The sequence below is a fragment of the Mobula birostris genome, chromosome 1 (genome assembly GCF_030028105.1).
Source record: "Mobula birostris isolate sMobBir1 chromosome 1, sMobBir1.hap1, whole genome shotgun sequence".
In the NCBI taxonomy this organism is placed as follows: Eukaryota; Metazoa; Chordata; class Chondrichthyes; order Myliobatiformes; family Myliobatidae; genus Mobula; species Mobula birostris.
This window is the reverse complement of record NC_092370.1, coordinates 7,444,649-7,465,940: the sequence shown is the minus strand read 5'-3', so window position 1 is coordinate 7,465,940 and position 21,292 is coordinate 7,444,649. Positions and strand designations below refer to the sequence as shown.

At 44.7% G+C, this 21,292-nt stretch overlaps 1 protein-coding gene across 2 annotated transcripts in view; it reads left to right on the top strand.

The window, feature by feature from the left end:
* The window catches only part of LOC140194776 (collagen alpha-1(XV) chain-like), a 333,668-nt gene that overhangs the window by 294,402 nt on the left and 17,974 nt on the right, over positions 1 to 21,292 (top strand). For both annotated transcript variants that reach the window (XM_072252059.1, XM_072252067.1), the window contains 9 exons: positions 562 to 651; positions 6,181 to 6,209; positions 6,918 to 7,046; positions 8,924 to 9,068; positions 11,646 to 11,710; positions 14,143 to 14,271; positions 14,362 to 14,421; positions 14,930 to 14,971; positions 16,834 to 17,031. In XM_072252059.1, coding sequence (XP_072108160.1) covers positions 562 to 651; positions 6,181 to 6,209; positions 6,918 to 7,046; positions 8,924 to 9,068; positions 11,646 to 11,710; positions 14,143 to 14,271; positions 14,362 to 14,421; positions 14,930 to 14,971; positions 16,834 to 17,031 — 887 coding nt within the window. The remainder of the gene's footprint in view (positions 1 to 561; positions 652 to 6,180; positions 6,210 to 6,917; positions 7,047 to 8,923; positions 9,069 to 11,645; positions 11,711 to 14,142; positions 14,272 to 14,361; positions 14,422 to 14,929; positions 14,972 to 16,833; positions 17,032 to 21,292) is intronic.

Below are 21,292 nucleotides of genomic sequence, written 5' to 3'. Positions count from 1 at the left end.
ATAGCACATGGAAATGTATGTGGTGAATAAAACTGATCCATGATCCTTGAAACTTGATACTTTGATGTCAACGACATCATTGTTACAGCCTCCAAAACAACTGAATGACGGAACTGGGATAATCGGTGTCAGGGCAAATTGTATCTGTGTAATTAACTAATTACACAGATAAATGACCATGAGTGACTATGAATGTAAGAACGAAAAGGCCTTGCACAGTTTATTCTTGTAAATATATTTTTTATTATGAATAAGGTTTATCTTGATATAAAAACAATCCCTCCCACCATCTCATCATCTGCTGGTACCTGATAATAATAGCGTTATGTCTAGGTTATTACGGGGTGGCAGGGCAGAGTTACGTCTCTACCAAAGGTAAGATGTAAGTGTGTATCTCCACTCAGACACCCAGCTCACTTTGACAACCTTCCTCAAAGAAACAATTCTTTACAAGTATCCACGCGCCATTCATAATCACTCTGTGGTGTGTGGCAGAAGAGAAGGAAGGGTCCCTCCTGATTTCCTGGAAATATATAATCAACCATTCTTCATTCCTCCCAGGCGTGAAGGGGGAGAAAGGTTCCTTTGGAGCAAGTGGACCAAAAGGCGGTAAAGGTGAAAAGGGGGAGCAGGGGTCCCCAGGACTGCCAGGTATTGTGCAAGATTTTATTCCTTTCCAATGGTACAATTTTATCTGTATGTCGTGTGGAGAAGTAGTTTTAATGGCCATTGATCAAAGGCAAAGTCAAAGTGAAATTTATTATCGATGTACCTGTATGTCACCATTTACTACCTTCAGGTTCATTTTCTTGCAGGTGTCAAATAAACAAATACAATCGAATTTATGAAAACTATGCACAGAATATAGAGAGAGGTTGTGCTGACCTTTTAACCTACTCTAGGATCACTCAAGCCCTGCCCCCTACATAGCCCTCCATTTTTCTATCATCCATTTGCCTACCTAAGAGTTTCTTAAATTTCCCTCATTCATCTGCCTCTACCACCAGGCCTGACAAGGCTTCCATGCACCCACCACTCTCTGTGTGAAGTAACTTACCTCAGATATTCCCCCCCCACATATAAGTAAAGACTGACAAACAGCCAGTGTGCACTGATTTGTGCAATATGAAAGTTGTTTCTCATATTATTTGTGGTACTGTAGAGCCTTAAAGAATCAAAAATAATTCCACTCTTCTCTGCATTGGAGGCAAAAATATCCCCAGATATCTCCCCTCCCCAGCTGATAAACTGTCGGTGTTTGCCAGAACATTGCTGAGATGTTGCTGTCAGTCAAAATGAAGCCCATCCCTCAAATTGATTCATATGGATTGCAAAGATGGAAAGCAGCATCCATCATCTGGGACTGCCACCGCCCAGGCCATGCTCTCTTCTCACTGTCATCGAGCAGGAAGTGCAGGAGGCTTAGACCCCACACCACCAGGTTCAGCAGCAGTTATTACCCTTCAAACATCAGGCTCCGGAACCGACATGGATAACTTCACTCGTCTCAACACTGAACTGATTCCACAACCACTTTCAAGGTCTCTACAACTCACGGTCTCAGTTTCATTTATTTATCTATTTTATTATTTGCACAATTTGTCTTCTTTTGCATGTTGGTTGTTTGTTTGTCCTGATGAAGGGTCTTGGCCCGAATCATTGACTGTTTACTCATTTCCATACACGCTGCCTGACCTGCTGAGTTCCTCCAGCATTTTGTGTGGGTTGCTTTGGCTTTCCAGCGTCAAGCAGATTTTCACGTGTTTGTGGCTGTTTGTCAGCCTTGCTTTGCACGTAGTTTTTCACTGATTCTATCGCATGATTTGTCTCCTTTTGCACATTGAATGTTTGTCAGACTTTGTTATTTATAGTTTTGCATAAATTCTATTATATTCCTTTATTTTCCTGTAAGTGCCTCCTAGAAAATGAATATCAAGGTGACATAGACATACCTTGATAATAAATTGACAGACTTCACTGGGGCTTGAATTTGGGACTGACTTTGATCTTGTGGAAGTTCAAGTTAGTAAAATCACAGTGCCTGAACTGATTTGGTGATAGAGTCATATCTCATAGGCAGTGGCATCCACTACTTCCACTGACAACTCGGTCCACACTCTCGCCACCCTCTGAGTGAAGAAGGTACCTCTCAGATTCTCCTTAAATATTCCTCCCTTCACCCTTAACCTATGACCTCTAGTTCCAGTCTCACCCAACCAGAGGGGAAAAAGCCTGCAAACATTTACCCTTTCTTTTCTTCATTTTGAGCAATGTTAAATGACATGGGTGATCATGGTCTTTCCATGACCATGATTGTTCTTGGCAACTCTTTCTACAGAAGTTGTTTTCCATTGCCTCTTCTGGGCAGTGTCTTTACAACTTAGGTGACCCCAGCCATTATCAATACTCTTCAGAGACTGCCTGGCATCGGTGGTCATATAACCAGGACTTGTGATGTGCACCGGCTGCTCATACCACCATCCACCACCTGCTCCCATGACTTCACGTGACCCTGATCAGGGGCTAAGCAGGTGCTAGACCTTGCCCAAGGGTGACCTACAGGCTAGCGGAGTGGAGTGCCTTACACCTCCTTGGGTCGTCGTCTTGGCTACCCCTCGTAGGTCGAGGATGATGGTCTTCATTCTGAAGAAGCGGCCCACAGAGCGAAGACGCCTGTGCATGTATTTGTTTAACGTGTACTTGATGTTGCACTCCAAGAAGCACACGATACTTCACAAATCAACCAACTGATTCCAGTGGCATGGAAACCACGACGATTGGAGCTGATGGATTTGTTGCAGCCTTCATCCGCCTTCACAGCCATTGAGTTCGAAGTAACTTCATCCGCCTGTTCCACCATTGAGGTCTTGGTTGGATTGTTCTTTGTCAAGGACCTCACCCTCGACCTTACCACCATGGGTGACCCTACCAGGAGCATAGCTCCAGACGGCATTGCTCTCGGGATCACAGGACCACACAAGCTTCTCCACCACGACAAGGTGACAATCCATGGAGAAGCCCTCTTTGTGTAGATGTGTATCTCCACCCTGCCACCCTAACCCTTTTTATACCCTTTATAATTTTGTATACCTCTGTCAAATCTTCTTCCCTCATTCTCCTACACTCCAGGAAATCAAGTCCTAACCCATGACTCAGGCCTCCAAATTCTGGCAAAGTCTTTGTAATCCTTTCCTATCTATGTTCTATACCTGCCCATGTATCTTTTACTTGCTGTTAGTGTACCTGCCTCAACCACTTCCTCTGACAGCTGATTCCATATACTGACCACTTTCTTGGTGAAAAAGATGTCCCTCGGGTTCCTATCGAATCTCCCTCCTCTCACTCTGACATCTATTCCTTCTGGCCCATGAGCCTGTGATGTCCAATTATACCCATGTGACCAATCAACCTACAGACCCATACGTGGAGCAGACTCGATGGGCCAAATGGCCTAATTCTGCTCTTATGGTCTTGGACGGTGGGAGGAAACTGGAGCACCCGGAAGAAATGCACGTGGTCACGAGGAGAACGTCCAAACACCGGCAGAAAGTGACCCTGGGTCACCGGGACAGTGATAACATCACTACCACTCTGCCCCAGTATCTCCTCTCAGCCCTGGGGAAAAACGTTACAACCAAGTTGCAACGGTTTACTGACCTGCTTTAAGCAAGTAAAGGTCACTCTTTGTGTTAGCTGTAGAGCTGGCAGCTGTGTTTACAGCTTCAGATCCTGCTCAGTTACAGTACATCGCATCAACAAATCTAAAGCAAATTAATTTGAATTGCCCTGTCATTTTATACCTCTGCAGATGTTGTAGGGATTTATTCTACGTGGAACAATAAGGAAGACAAATGCGATGTCAGCATTCATGTCAGGAGGACTAGGATATAAAGCAAGGATGTAATGCTGAGACTTTGTGAGGCATTGGCCAGACCACACTCGGAGTACTGAGAGCGGCTCGGGGCCTTTAATTAAGGAGAGATGGGCAGGTTCTGGAAAGGATCCAGAGGGGAGGTTCGCAAGAATGATCCTGGGAATGAAAGGGTTAACGTATGAGGAGCGTTTGATGTCTCTGGCCTGTACTCACTCGAATTTAAGAAAATGGTGGGTGGGGAATCTGATTAAAACCTATTGAATATTGAAAGCCCTAGATAGAGTGATTCCTTAAGGTTGTTACAGCCCCTGGTGGTAATGGGGGCAAGCTCCCCCTATATGTGAATATATATCATATTTCATATGAAGAAAGACTGGATCAACTAGGCTTATACTCATTGGAATTTAGAAGATTGAGGGGGGATCTGATTGAAACATATAAAATCCTAAAGGGCTTGGGCAGGCTAGATGCAGGAAGATTGTTCCCGATGTTGGGGAAGTCTAGAACGAGGGGCCACAGTTTGAGGATAGAGGGGAAGCCTTTTAGAACCGAGACGAGGAAAAACTTCTTCACACAGAGAGTGGTGAATCTGTGGAATTCTCTGCCACAGGAAACAGTTGAGGCCAGTTCATTGGCTATATTTAAGAGGGAGTTAGATATGGCCCTTGTGGCTAAAGGGATCAGGGGGTATGGAGAGAAAGCAGGTACAGGGTTCTGAGTTGGATGATCAGCCATGATCATACTGAATGGCGGTGCAGGCTCAAAAGGCCGAATGGCCTACTCCTGCACCTATTTTCTATGTTTCTATGTTTCTGTATTACCTGCTCCCAATGGCGTGCACCTCAAATAGCCTCTGACAACCAAGTCCAGCTCCTGGACTACAAGTGTGGCTCATCTGCTAAGACTGTTTCTACTGACAGGCGAAAGGGCAAAGGCAGTGAACTGGAGCCTTAAAACCAGTCGCTTCGGGCAGATGGGGCTCATCAGCCATAGTTGGCAGCTCATCAAGGAGAAGGGAAACTCTGATCTCAAAACTCCACTGCCTTGCATTTATCCCCGCTCATGGGGAAGGCAACAGGATTAAATCCAGAAGGAAAAATCCAGAGCTGGAGCCCCTAAGGCAGTCCTACAGCAAGTTCAACGCTGACTGGCAACTCCTGCAACACCGCTGGTGCCAAACCGTATTGGTCGCTGCTTTTCTTTTGGGTTCATCGGGTGCTTGGAGAGGGGGAGCCTGCCACATGGGCAACAGCTTACTGTCCACATTGTACTGCCCTGCTCTGGGTATCTAGACAGCTCAGACGCAACATCCAGGGTCAACTGACTGACGGAGGCCTTCTACTAGATAGAGTGGATGTGGAAAAAATGTCTCCATTAGCTGGAGAGTCCAGAACCAGAGGGTACAGCCTTGGAATAGAAGGAACACCTCTAGAACGGAGATAAGGAGGAATATCTTCAGCCAGAGGGAGGTGAATTTGTGGAATTCGTTGTAGTGGATGCCATGTCACTAGGTATCTTTAGATCAGAGGTTGACAGGCTCTTGATTAATAGGAGCTTCAAAGCTTCTGGGGAGAAGGCAGGGGTTAATAAATCATGATGGAACGGTGGAGCAGACCCAATGGGCCGAAAGACCTAATTCTGTTCCCAAGTGTTACAGTCCTATAAGAAGGCTTCGGCGTGACAACGAGTTTGCAAAGAGGACATGGAGAAAGATGTGTCATGGTTCAAGCCAGCCTGCTGTGCGATAGATGACTCTCTGATCGCCGGGTTGTTCTCAGGGGCAAGCATCAGCCGCTGGGGAAAGAGCCCCTTCCAGCTGCCCGAAACCTACCGGTCCTCCAGCACAGCGAGTGTCCCTGTAGGAACGCTGCCAGTTGGCACACTCCAGGCTGCAGGAGTGCCTGCTGAGGGACGCACCAGAGCTCAGGCCAGCCATGGCAAGGGCTTAGTGGGGAAGGAGCACAGTATAGGGTTCATCTGTGAATGGAGAGGGAGGGGCCAGGTTGGGTGAGGAAGCCCCTCAACTACTGTAATAAGGTACCACCCCAGGGGTCCATGAGTGGCGATAGTCCTACTGGTTTTAAAAAACATAATCAAACACTACTGAACGTGTCATCTATGTATGTAAGAATGAAAAGGCATCGCATGGTTTATTCTTGTCTATAATTTTATTATGAGTAATGTTTATTTTATTCATATAAAAATAATATTAGCATTCTGGAGAAAGGCTTAAAGCGAAGAGAACTGTCATTAAACTTCAATCATTTTGTTTATCAATGAATTTCACTTGAGGTTTCATTTTTTAGGTCCCTATTCACCATATATCAGCGTGAAGGTAAGTCAAAAGTAAAATACCGCAGAATCCGGAAATCTGAATTGAAAGCCACAAACACTGAAAATACACAGCAAGCTCGGTAACACTCACTGTGGCAAAGTTTGCATATCACATGTGGTTGTGGAGTCTAAGTCACTGGTATGTATATTCATAGGGAGGTTGATATATTCTTGATTAGTGAGGGCATGAGGGTTTAAGGGAGAAGGCAGGAAATTGGGACTGAGAGGAAAAATGGATCAGCCATGATGAAATGGCAGAGCAGACTTGATGGGCCAAATGGCCTAATCCTGCTCCTATCATGGTCTCACATCGAAACACACAGTGAAATTTGTCATTTGCATTAACAACCAACACAACAGAAGGATGTGCTGGGGAAAGCCCGCAAGAGCCACCACTCATTCCAGTGCAAATGTAGCATGTCCGCAGTTGTTCAGTACGTCACAAGCAAGAACGGAACAGCAGCAAACAACAAAAAAGGCCCCAACAAGTTGATGGCAGCAACAAGCAGAGATCATGTCCTGGGTGATGGGGGTCTCTGATGATGGATGCTGCTGTCCTGCAACAGCATTTCATGTTGATGTGCTCAATGGTGGGGAGGGATGGACTGGACCATATCCATTACCTTGTGTAGGTCAAGCAGCATCAATGGGGGGGGGGAATAAATTTCCAGTAAATGAGTTAAATATGTTCTTTTTCTTAACATTTAAGGGTGAAAAAGGAGACAGAGGAGCATTGGGTCAGAAAGGGGAGAAGGGAGAATCAGGTAGCAGCCTGTTCTTGCCTGGTATGCCAGGACCTCCAGGTCCCATGGGACCTCATGGGAGACCTGGACCGGTGGTAAGTACCCCTGAACCAAAACCTGGACCGGTGGTAAGTACCCCTGAACCAAAACCTGAACCAATCATGTTTGAAAGCTTAAGGGGACTGAAAATATGCCAAATGTTATATAGAACATAAAGCATGAAACAGGCCCTTCAGCCCACAATATGATGCCGACCTAATAACCTACTCTTAAGATTAAAATAACCCTCGCTTCTACTTTGCCTGCCATTTTTCTATCATCCATGTGCCTATCTAAAAGCCTCTTAAATGTCCGTAATGTATCTGCCTCCATAACCAACCCGGCAAGGCGTTCCTGCACCCACCACTCTCTGTGTAAAGAACCTCTGACTTTCCCCCCAACACCATATCTCATGTCCCCTCATGCTGGCCATTCCCACCCTAGAAAAAGTCTCTGGCTGTCCACTCTGTTTGTGCCTGTTACTATCCTGTACACCTCTATTACGTCACCTCCCATCTCCCTCACTTCAAAGTTCAAAGTAAATTTATTCTCAGAGCACAGTACTGTACGAAAGTCTTAGGCACATGTATATAGCCAGCAAGCCTAAGACCATTGCACAGTACTGCAGTAATTTTATGTTTTGCACTGTACTGCTACCACAAAAAATCAAATTTCAGGACATATGTGAGTGATGATAAACCTGATTCTGATATGAGTCTCTATTGTGGACTGAGAGTGGGAAGGGGTCAGGGAGAGGGGAATCATGGTTGGGGAAAGGGGAAGGGAGAGGGGAGGGAGCGGGAAGCACCAGAGAAACATTCTGTAATGATCAATAAACCAATTGTTTGGAATCAAATGACCTTGCCTGGTGTCTCAGGGCTGGGTGTGTCTGCACAAGCACCAAATCCCCGCACCCCCCAACCCCACCGCTCCTGGCATTCGTCCTCTGCCACCTTTCCCACACCCTCCCCCTACCGCGGCACTCCACCCTCACCATTCCCAACATCCTTTGCTCCTGCCAGATCTACAAATTCACTCTCCACTCCACATTTACAAATTAGGCACCTTAGCTATATATATTGTATGTGCCTAAGACTTTTACACAGTACTCTACGTATGCGTCACCTTATACAACCCTGAGATTCATTTTCTTGCAGGCTTTCTGTAACGTTGAAACAGATTCAAAGGTTTGGTGAGCGAAACAGAAAACACTGACTGTGAATAAGTATATTAGTCTTTTTTTTTTACAAACAGTAAAAAATTTGACCCAACATTTAAGTTCCCTCAAGTTACACAAACTATAAAACTAAATATTGAACAAACAGTGTGTGTGGAGCATACCTTCCCGATGGTTCCAAGCAGCTCGTCTTATACAACGAGGACAGAGAGAGAATCTCTCAGACTTGCTATTCTTTATACCCCCGAGGTGTTTGAAACTGGGCACTCTGTGCCATGGCACACACGCCAACAATGGGAATTGCTGCTGCAGTTTTTATACATGACCAATCACGACCGATACAATGGAAGTGTCTTTCAACCAGCAAAATAAGCCATGCCCCCTATCTCAGGGCACGTACTCAATAACTCCATAATCAAATAACAACAATAACAGAAAGAGCGTACTAACTTGGGCATTTGAAAGGAAAAGCACTATCTAACTCAACCTATCCCAACCAACCGTGCCTCTCATTTTATTTTACACCTGCGTGGACCTACCATTGCTCTGAGCAAAATTGAAAAATCCCGTACTTCTATTTGATTTAGTATTTTAAGAGTATAATAAAATACAGTATAACAAAGAAAATCTTCCACATTTTGTAAACTTTTTGAAGGAATTTGTTCTACAGATTGTAAACCCTCCCCTCCACACTCGGAAATGAAAATCCAAGGTCTCCTCCCCGTTAAACATCTTCCGCTTCCTCCCTACCTGTAGGGACCCAAGGGCGCATCTGTGGTAGGGCCAATGGGACCGCCAGGAATACCAGGTCTGCCAGGTCCTCCAGGATATGGAATTGTGGGTCCGCCAGGACGCCCTGGACCTCCAGGACCTCCAGGAATGCCGGGTGCTTTTGGATCAGGTGAGTCCAATCAAGTGAATCCATTGGAATTGAGTATTGCATGTTCCATGAAGCCTCGATGCACCAAAGAAATCACCCTCTAAAGACAAATCCAAGGGATGAAGTCCTTCGGTGCAGGCTCGAAGGGCCGAATGGCCTACTCCTGCACCTATTTTCTAGGTTTCTAACCTCTTCAGCCTTTCTCTATAATTCAAGTCCTGCCAGCACCCTTGTAAATTTACTCTGCACTCTTTCGATCTTATTGACATCTTTCCTGTAGCTAGGTGATCACAACTCAATTCTCAAAAAAGTTCAAGGTAAATTTATTATCTAAATACATACAGTGGCATGCAAAAGTTTGGGCACCCCCGGTCAAAATTTCTGTTACTGTGAATAGCTAAGCGAGTAAAAGGTGAATTGATCTCCAAAAGGCATAAAGTTAAAGATGACACGTTTCTTTAATATTTTAAGCAAGATTACTTTTTTTATTTCCATCTTTTACAGTTCAAAATAACAAAAAAGGAAAAGAGCTCGAAGCAAAAGTTTGGACACCCTGCATGGTCAGTACTTAGTAACACCCCCTTTGGCAAGTATCACAGCTTGTAAACACTTTTTGTAGTCAGCTAAGAGTCTTGCAATTCTTGTTTGGGGGATTTTCGCCCATTCTTCCTTTCAGAAGGCTTCTAGTTCTGTGAGATTCTTGGGGCGTCTTGCATGCACTGCTCTTTTGAGGTCTATCCACAGATTCTCGATGATGTTTAGATTGGGGGACTGTGAGGGCCATGGCAAAACCTTCAGCTTGTGCCTCTTGAGGTAGTCCATTGTGGATTCTGAGGTGTGTTTAGGATCATTATCCTGTTGTAGAAGCCATCCTCTTTTCATCTTCAGCTTTTTTACAGACGGTGTGATGTTTGCTTCCAGATTTGCTATATTTAATTGAATTCATTCTTCCCTCTACCAGTAAATGTTCCCCGTGCCACTGGCTGCAACACAAGCCCAAAGCATGATTGATCCACCCCTGTGCTTAACAGTTGGAGAGGTTTTCTTTTCACGAAATTCTGCTCCCTTTTTTCTTCAAACATACCTTTGCTCATTGCAGCCAAAAAGTTCTATTCAAAAGGTTCAAAGGACCATCTAAACAAGCCTGATGCATTTTGGAAACAAGTCTTGTGGATTAATGAAGATAAAATAGAATTTTAAGGTTTTGCCATGGTCCTCACAGTCCCCTGACCTAAACATCATCGAGAATCTGTGGATAGACCTCAAAAGAGCAGTGCATGCAAGATAGCCCAAGAATCTCACAGAACTAGAAGGCTTTTGCAAGGAAGAATGGGTGAAAATCCCCCAAACAAGAATTGAAAGATTCTTAGTTGGCTACAGAAAACGTTTACAAGCTGTGATACTTGCCAAAGAGAGTGTTACTAAGTACTGCCATGCAGGGTGCCCAAACATTTGCTTCAGGCCCTTTTCCTTTTTTGTTATTTTGAAGCTGTAAAAGATGGAAATAAAAAAGTTTTCTTGCTTAAGATATTAAAGAAATGTGTCATCTTTAACTTTATGCCTTTTGGAAACCAGTTCATCTTTTACTCGCTTAGCTATTCACAGTAACAGAAATTTTGACTGGGGGTGCCCAAACATTTGCATGTCGCTGTATGTGCCACCAAACACAGCTCGGAGATTCATTTTCTTGTGGGCATACTCAGTAAATCCATAGAATAATAACCATAACAGAATCAATGAAAGATCACGCCAAATTGGGCATTCACCAGTGTGCAAAAGACAACAAACTATACAAATACAAAAAGAAATAAATAATAATAAATAAATAAACAATAAATATTGAGAATATGATATAAAGAGTCCTTGAAAGTGAGCCCATTGGTTGTGGGAACAGTTCGGTGACGGGGCAAGTGAAGTTGAGTGAAGTTATCCCCTTTGGTTCAGGACCCTGATGGCTGAGGGGTAATAACTGTTCCTGAACCTGGTGCCATGGGTCCTGAGGCTCCTGTACCTTCTCCCTGAGCAAGAATAGGGCATGTCCTGGGCAGTGGGGGTCCCTGATGATGGATGCCACTATCGTGTATTTCGTGTAGGTGTGCTCAGAGGTGGGGAAGGCTTTACCCGTGATGGACTAGGCCATAGTCACTGTACTGCATAGAGTACTCCAAATTAAGCCTCACCAATGTTATATATAATTTTAACATAAAATTCCAACTCCTGTACTCAATACTTTGATTTATGGGAAGGCCAATATGCCAAATGCTCTCGTTACAACCCTATCTACCTGTGACATCACTTTCAAGGAATTATGAATCTATATCCCCAAATCCCTCTTTGCTACCACACTCGTCAGTGTCCCACCAGTCACTGTGTAAGTCCGACCCTGGTTTGTTTTTTCAAAGTGCAGCTCCTCTCACCTGCATTGCACAGGTTGTCGTAAATCGTCACAGCACGTTGCAGTTGGATTGGTGCATTCCCACGGACCGGAAGCTGAGCTGGAGAAACCACATGCACCACATGTCTACAAGAGCAGGCAGGAGTCGGGGAATCCTGTGGCCTGTCTTCCCTTTCTAGTGATGTAACCATTTTACTTTCCAGCCTTCGCCCTCCCCGGACCCCCGGGACCTGCAGGACCACCGGGACAAGGAGGTAACGGTGGCTTGGTGAGTGAAACAAGGCGTGGCACGTGGGTGTACTGTAGGGGGAAGCAGATCCACTGAACATTCTCATTGAAAATGTCCCCCCCCCACCCCTGAGAGAGCACAGCCATGTTTACCCAGTCTGTGCGTCAGCTGCCAAGCCTACCTGCTCTGAGTAACAATTCATCTCGGAATATTTCACCTAGCAAGACAGAGGATGTCATCTGGCCTCGAGTGCACTCTGACACGGTTGGTCTGTCTATTCTCCAGGCAATTTGGATAGGAGTTGAGAGGGTTTCTGTTGCGTATCACAGAGCAGGAATGGCAACAGAGCAACTGGGTCAAATGTTTGTACTGAGTCATGTTATTAACAGTTCACACTTGGCAAATTACATTGTCGGAGCGATCAGCCAGTCCGCTGAGACAAAAGCATGCGTACTCGAAAGCCAGCACAAAAAAAGAGAGGCTTTCCCACGCTTAGGAGGTGTAACGTTGAATCAGGTTTGCGGATCTGGCAAGTGAGACAGGAAATGCACTGACTTCGAATAGGTATATTAATCATTTATTTACAGACATGTGAGCACGTGGCCAAGTGGTTAAGGCATTGGACTAGCTACCTGAAGGTCGTGAGTTCGAGCCCCAGCCGAGGGAACGTGTTGTGTCCTTGAGCAAGGCACTTAATCACACATTGCTCTGCGACGACACTGGTGCCAAGCTGTATGGGTACTAATGCCCTTCCCTTGGACAACATCGGTGTCGTGGAGAGGGGAGACTTGCAGCATGGGCAACTGCCGGTCTTCCATACAACCTTGCCCAGGCCTGCGCCCTGGAGAGTGAAGACTTTCCAGGCGCAGATCCATGGTCTCACAAGACTAACGGATGCCTTTTTTAATTTACAGACAGTAAAAATTCAACTGAACATTCATCTTCCCCGAGTTACAGACACCACAAAACTGAATTTTCAACAAACATACCTAGCTAAAAGTGTGTGCAGAGCATACCTTCCCAATGGTCATGTACATCCTTGCCTAAAACAAAGGAAGAAGAAAACAAGCCCCTTCCACTTGCTATTTTATACCCCCAGGACATTTGAAAATGGAGTCAGCTATCCAATGGGAAAAGCAGATGCAGTTTCTAAACTAACCAACAGAAGCGGCTTTCGACCATCAGAATAAGGCACGTCCTCACAGGACAGGAGGCCAGATCAATTCATCACATAATCAATCGGCCTCATGCACACTTGCCACATTCTGTCACTCAATCAATCCGATGTAGTTCAGTTTCCTTAGGACAGACTGAGGGAAAGGGGCTGATTTCTCCTTAAGTACGGAAAGGTGGAAAAGAACGCAGGGTTCTTGCTGAGAATTAGCACACGGGCCGTAGAGTTTTGGATGGGCTCAGTTTAACATGGTTAGAACTTCTATCCTCATCGCAAGTTCTGTGTGCTGATTTTTTTTTAACTTGGAATTTTTTATTCACCTTTTTTATTTATAACTCTGCCAAATTAGAATCAGATTTATTATCACTGACACATGCCTCCTTTAGGTATCACCTTTTGAAGGTGTTCTTGATGGCAGGGAAGCTGATGCCCATGAGGGAGCTGGCTGAGCTTACAATCCTCTCTGAACTGGCAACTCCATCGCAAGCAGCCAGAAATGTGTTAGAATTCCAGTCAGAGATCTCAGCAGAAGTTTGTTGTTTTGCAGCAGCAATGTATAAAAATGACTGTAAGTTACAACATGAATATCAACGCAAAATAAATAAAGTAGTGCAAAAAGGGAGCGAAGAATTGAAGTGGTGTTCATGGGTTCAGGGACTGTCCTGAAATCGGATGGTGGAAGGAAGAGAAGCTGTTCCAAAACTGTTGAGTGTCTCTCTTCAGGCTCCTGTAGCTTAATGAGAAGAGGGCATGCCCTGGGTGATAGGGCTCCTCAATGATGGATGCTGCCTTCGTGAGGCATCGCAGGGGGCAGGGGGCATTGCGCAGGATTGGAAAAAGCTGCAGAAAGTTCTGAACTCAGCCAGCTCCATCATGGGCACCAGCCTCCCCAGCATCCAGGACACCTTCAGAAGGTAAACACCCTCAAAAAGGCAGCATCCATCATTAAGGACCCTCATCACCCGGGACATGCCCTCTTCTCATTGCCACCATGAAGGAGGAGGTACAGGAGCCTGAAGACACACACTCAGTGATTAAGGAACAGTTTCCTCCCTCTCTGCCATCAGATTTCTGAATGGACAATGAACCCATGAACACTACCTCACTATTTTCCCCTCTTTTTCCCACTAGTTATTTAATTTATTTTTTGTTTTCTTATTGTAATTTACACTTTCTATTACTATGTACAGCTGCCACAAAACAACAAATTTCACGACATGTGCTGGTGATATTAAACCTGATTCCGGTTCCTCTCCATAGAATACTTTGGTGTAAAGTCTCATCCTGTTAACCTCAGGTAACGGTCTACAGGAACATGGAACTAATGCACAAGGCGACCTTCTCTGTGCCAGAAGGCACCCTGGGCTACGTTGCAGACAGGAGTGACCTTTACATCCGAGTCTACAAAGGCTGGAGAAAGCTCCAAGTAAGTTTCCAAATACGAGCGGTCATTCTACAGTTGACCACCGGATCAGAATTGTAAATAGCTCTCCCTCGCGATGTTTTGTTTTGCCAGCTTGGTGACTTGATTCCCGCTCCTGCCGATGACCCCTTTCAGGCAGCAAGCACTTACTCGGTAAGTGAAAACTTTGAACTTGTTGCTCGGGCTACAGTGAGTTTGCCTGAGTTATTGTGAAGATTTGGACTGTGTTTCATGGAGTGTGGGAGAGTGGCGGAGGGGATTTGAAAGTGGTTTGAGGGGTGTAGGCAGGGTAAATGCAAGCGGGTTATTTCCCATTGGGCTTCGGTGAGACATGACCTGGTCACAGGTTAAGGGTGAAAAGTGAAATATTTAAGGAAACCTGAAAGGTAAGAGGGCAGTGAAAGTGTAGAACAAGTTGCCAGTGGAAGTGGTGGAACATTTAAGAGGCGTTTGGCTAAGTACATGAATGGGAGACGTATGGAGGGCTACAGTCCGGGGGTAGGTCGACGGGACGAGGCAGAATAACAGTTCAGCACAGAACAGATGGCCCGAGAGGCCTGTTTCTGTGCTGTAGTGTTCCTTGACTATGATATCATGAGGAAGGAGGGGGCTGTAAAACAAACTAATGAATTCTGTGTCTGTGTTTCTTTCTGTCCATCAGGCACCAAACACATTCCCAGCCATAAACGATCACAAGCCAGGAGTAAGTGCGTGTATTTTTAACTTTTCAAAACCCCTGCGTGATTAAAACAAGTTTCCAGGAGTCATATCTGCTTAATAACAGCTGTTGAATGGTCAAAATTGGATTCACAATTTTACGTCACTGAAATGAAAGCAATGCTGAACCTTAGCTCAAATGATAGTGCCCTCGCTTAGCATGTGAGAGGTAGCGGGATTGATGCCCAGGTTCTCCATTGCCCTTTAGGACAGCACGGTAGTGTAGTGGTTAGTACAATGCTTTACAGTACCAGCGACCCAGGTTCAATTCCCACTGCTGCCTGTAAGGAGTTTGTACGTTCTCCCCATGACCGCGTGGGTTTCCTCCGGGTGCCCCGGCTTCCTCCACAATCAAAAGATTGGTCATTGCAAATTGTCCCAATTACAACGGGGGGTTAAATTGGGGGTTGCTGGGTGGAGTCTCTTGAAGAGCCAAAAAGGCCTCTTTGAGATACATGCTGTATCTTAATAAATTACTAAATAGTCTGCACAGTAATGAATTTATCAACATGGAGAAGAGAGCAAGTTTGTAAATCTGCTGGGAGCAAAGGATGTCAGGAATGACGAGGTTGGAATGCCGCAGGAGGGGTGTGAGACAGGTGGCAGAGCAGGAGTGCCAGGGGCAGGGGTTGGCACTGGTGCTGAAACACCCAGCCCTGAGACCCCATTTGATTCCAAAGAACTGGATTGTTGATCATTACAGAATGTCTCTCTGGTGCTTCCCGGTTCCTCCCCTCTCCCTTCCCCTTTTCCCAACCCTGATTCCCCTCTCCCTGCCCCCTTCCCACTGTCAGTCCACCATAGAGACCCATATCAGAATCACTCTCATATATCATGAATTTTTCTTGTGGCAATCGTACAGTGCAATACATAAAGTTACTACAGTACTGTCTAAAAGTCTTAGACACGTGTGTGTATATATAGCTAGGGTGCCTGAGACTTTTGCTCAGTCCTGTAGTAATTACATGAGTAGTGCAAAAAAGGGAGCAAAAATACTGAGCTATTGTTCATGGGTTCTTAGCCAAACAGAAATCTGATAGCAGGAGTGAAGAAGCTGTTCCTAAAGTGTTCAGGCTCCTGTACCTCCTCGTGGGTAGTAGAACTGAAAAAGTGGGGACGTCCTGTATGCTGGAGTCCTTCTTGATTGCCGCCACCTTCCTGAGGCGCTGGCTTCTGAAGATGTCTGTGATATTTGGGAATTATCCATCGTTCTGAACAGCCAACAAGGAGCTTAGCTCATGGTGGCTTTATCGGAAGAAGCATTTTCTAAATTACATGCACTCAGTGGCCACTTTATTAGGAGACTCTTGTACCTAATAAAGTGTCCACTGGGTGTGTGTTTGCGGTCTCACGCTGCTGTAGCCCATCCAGTGCAAGGTTCGACATGTTGTGCATAGAGAGATGCTGTTCTGCACACCACTATTGTAACGTGTGGTTATTTCAGTTACTCTCTCATTAGCAAGGCATTTTCACTCACAGAGCTACCACTCACTAGATGTTTTTTGGGGGGTTTTTTTGCGTCATTCTCTGTAAATTCTAGAGACTGTTGTGCATGAAAATCCCAGCAGGTCCAAGGTCAAACTCACCTAGATCATATTTTCTCCCCATACTGATGTTTGGTCTGAACAACGACTGAATCTCCTGACCATGTCTGCGTGCTTTGATGCATTGCATTGCTGCCACGTGATTGTTTGATTTGCATTAACGAGCAGGTGTACAGGTGTACCTAATAAAGTGGCCACCGAGTGTATACTTAGCAAATCCTTTTCACCAAAATTGGAGCTTAGGCAAGTAAGAAGATACAAATAGAAATTTTAACTCAAACCTTTCTCCCTTGTTTCTCTGAAGTTGCACTTGGTGGCTTTGAACACCCCGCTGTCCGGTAACATGCAAGGAATCCGTGGGGCGGATCTTCAGTGCTTCCAGCAAGCTCAAGCCATGGGATCCTTGGCCACCTACCGAGCTTTCCTGTCCTCTCAGCTGCAAGATTTGTACACAGTGGTGAGGAAAGCAGACAGGTTAAACATGCCAGTCGTCAACCTGAAGGTAACAACATTTGCATCAAATGCTGCTTTGGGCAAAGCATGACAACAACTGCGGGGTTAAAGGGAAAGGTACAATGTACTGATTTCCAGAAAATACATCAATTACAGAAAAATTGTGATCCCAGGGAGAAATTTATATTCAGAGGAGTCTTCAGTTCCCCATGTTAGTCAGTAGAACATGGAACACTATAGCACAGTACTAGCCCTTTGGCCCACAATGTAGTGCTGACCATTTAACCTACTCTGAGATCAATCTAACCCTTCCCTCCTACATAACCCTCTATTTCAACGTCATCTTTAAGGATTTCTTTTATGTATCTAAAGTTTCTGCCTCCACCACCACCCCAGTCAGTGAATTTCATGCACCCGTCACTCTCTGTGTAAAAAAAAATACCTCTGACATTCTCCCTATACTTTCCTCCAATTGCCTTAAAATCATGATCCCTCGTATTTGCCATTTCTGTCCTGGGAAAAGGGCGCTGATTTTCCACTCTCTCTCTGCCTCTTGTCACCTTATACAACTCTATCAAGTCACTTCCCGTCATCTTTCACCCCAAAAAGTAAAGCCCTCATAAGACATGCTCCCTAATCCAGGCAGCATCCCGGTAAATCTCCTCTGCACCTTCTCTAAAGCTTTCACATCCTTCCTATAATGAGATGAACAGAACTGAACACAGTACTCAAAAGTGGTCTAACCAGGGTTTTATAGTGCAGCAACATTACCTCAAACTCTTGTACTCAATCTCCTGACTAATGAAGGCCAACTCACCAAATGCCTTCTTAACAACCCTATCAACTCATGGAGATGTTGGAGAATATTTGAGAGGATTTTTTTCAACATATATTGTTTCTTATGATGCTGTTTTTTTTCTTTATTTTTGTCTTTTTCAAAATGTTGGGGCATTAATGGACTTTAGACATTGTTGGGGGAGGAGAGGGATTAGTGTGCATTATAAGAAGCATTAGTTTCCTAAATACTAGAGGATGAATGTTCATGTAAATCTGCAAATATATAATATTTATAAAATAAAAATTACCCTGATGTAAAAACACTAGTGGTTCCAAACAGTTTTGGTTACGGATTAGTGCAGCAGTGGAGAATCATGGTTTGAATATATTTGCAATGATCAGAGCACAGAGAACAAATAACGCCTTGGGGGTTGGAGGCAGTGGTTAATGGCGTCAGTTATTTTGTTCATATTTTCCTTGAACAGTTTGGACAAAACTCCATCATCTTTCATGTTCCCTTCTGGAAAGCACTATAGGGCTATTAAAATAAAAACTTTACACCATTTTAAAAGTTTCTTCCCCCAAGCAATCATTCTATTCGGCCCCCTCCTTACCCCCATCTATCTATGACCTCAGTCACTGCACGGTAAATTGTAAACACATGCTGGTATTTATGTATTGATGCACATTTTATTCCATATTCGTACTTTGACCTCTAACTTTATTTTTAAATAATTCTTTATTCCTTATAATTGTTGAATGATTTTTTGTAGCAGTCATGCCAGTATAGCATAGCAAATTCCTAATACTTGTAAATGTACAGTACCATACAATAGTCTTGTGCACATTTATATAGCTTGGGTGCCTAAAGACATTTGCACAGCGCTGTATTTGTCAACGTGGAGTGGAGAGCAAGTTGGTAAATCAGGCAGAAGCAAAGGATGTTGGGAGTGGTGAGGGTGGTGCGCTGTGGGAGGGGTGTGGGACAGGTGGCAGAGAAGGAGTGCCTGGGGCGTGGGGTGTGCTGGGTGCATATGCAAGATCATTTGATTCCAAACAATTGGTTTATTGATCATTACAGAATGTCTCTCTGGTGCTTCCCGCTCCCTCCCCTTTCCCCAACCATGATTCCCCTCTCCCTGCCCCCTTCCCACTCCCAGTCCACCATAGAGACTCAGATCAGAATCAGGTTTATCATCACTTGCATATGTCATGAAATTAGGGTTTTTTTACAGCAGTAGTACAGTGCAATACATAAAATTACTGCAAAAGTCTTAGACACACATATATAGCTAAGGATACTAAGACTTTTGCACAATACTGTATATGGCAAATTAAGTTGACCATTCACATTTTCTAGTGTCACACAAGCTAATTGAAATCAGTTTTGCAATTTTAAGCAAAAATTGGACACAAGAGCTAATTAACTGCCTCTAAAGATATTAAAGAACTATTTGGGTTTGTATGTCTGAGTCTCATTTGCTTACAGGCTTTTATAAACTTATATTTTATGTTCAGACCCCTGTCAAATTTGATTGTCTGGGATACTAATCCAGGCCTTTAGATTACTGTTCAAGTAAGCAGACAGAAGCTCCCACTCTGAGTCGGACATTACAGAGTGAGAAAACTGGAAAACATTGGAATAGCTTTATTATTATGGTCATATTCACATCAAGGCATGGGCGGCTCAATAGCATAGTGATTAGCACAACACTTTACAGTACAGGCGAGCCGGGTTCAATTCCTGCCACTGCCCGTAAGGAGTTTGTACCTTCTCTCTGTGACCGTGTGGGTTTCGACCGGGTTTCCCCCACAGTCCAAAGATCATAAGGCCATAAGACCATAAGACATAGGAGCAAAGTTTGGCCCATTGAGTCTGCTCTGCCATTCAATCATGGGCTGATCCAATTCTTCCAGTCATCCCCACTCCCCTGCCTTCTCCCCATACCCTTTGATGCCCTGGCTAATCAAGATCCTATCAATCTCTGCCTTAAATACACCCAATGACTTGGCCTCCACAACCTCTCATGGCAACAAGTTTGTGGAACTAGTGGTCGAATGGCCAATCCGGTTATTTGCAATGGAACTGACGATCGAATGGCCAATCCCATTGTTTGCAATGGAAGTGGTGACCAAATGGCCAATCCAGTTGTTTGCAATGGAACTGACGATCAAATGGCCAATCCCGTTGTTTGCAATGGAATGGGTGATCAAATGGCCAATCTGGTTGTTTGCAATGGAATGGGTGATCGAATGGCCAATCCCGTTGTTTGCAATGGAACGGGTGATGGAATGGCCAATCTAGTTGTTTGCAATGGAACAGGTGATCGAATGGCCAATCCCGTTGTTTGCAATGGAGCAGGTGATCGAATGGCCAATCCCGTTGTTTGCAATGGAACAGGTGATCGAATGGCCAATCCCGTTGTTTGCAATGGAACAGGTGATTGATTGGTCAATCCCGTTGTTTGCAATGGAACTGACAATCGAATGGCCAATCCAGTTGTTTGCAATGGAACGGGTGATCGAATGGCCAATCCCATTGTTTGCAATGGAACAGGTGATCGAATGGCCAATCCGGTTGTTCGCAATGGAACAGGTGATCGAATGGCCAATCCGGTTGTTCGCAATGGAACGGGTGAACGAATGGCCAATCCGATTGTTCGGATTCTCACTCATCATGTTGCAGAGCAGAGATGTAATGTTGAGATTTTCTAAAGCACTGGTGAGGCCTCACCTGGAGTATAGTGAGCAGTCTTGGGCCCCTTATCTTAGCAAGGAGGGACATAGGAGGGGGTTCAAAAGAGGTTCACAAAAATTATTCTGGGATTGAAAGGGTTACACGTGAGGACTGATCGATTTCTATGGGTCTACTCACCGGAATGGGGAGAGGGTTGAGTCAGGGCATGGATAGTTCTGGGGAGAAGGCAGGAGACTGGGACAGAGAGGAGAATGGATGAAACGGTAAGCAGACTTGATGGGCCAAATGGCCTAATTCTGCTCCTGTGTCTTATTGTTTGTGCGCTACATAACAGCTTTCATAATCATTTTTCCAATGTCAAAACAGAAATGAATTGCTTCCTGGCATTCAGTTTTACAAGTTGCTCAGGAGGGATTTAGCTGGGTTGCTAATCCACTCCCTGAACCACAGTTCTACAGTATATTGAAACAATACCAAAACAGATGAGAGTTTATTTTAACCATTGGCATTTATGTGTGATAATAAAGGCTGTTGAACATTTAATTAATTCCATGTTATTCTCAGTAATAATTGCACATTGAAACAATAACAGAACAACAAAATATTTGGCAACAAACACACAAAATTCTGCAAGAACCCGGCAGGTCAGGCAACGTCTCGAAGGCCTCCATTAGTCAGAGTCGAGCGTGGATGCTGTGTCCTAGCTGTCTAGATGCGCAAGCCTGGGCAATAGGATATGGAGAGCAAGCTGTTGCCCATGCAGCAGACTCCTGATGAGCCCAAAGGAACAACAGAGAGTAATACTGATTAGCACCAGCAGCTTCGAAGGAGTTGC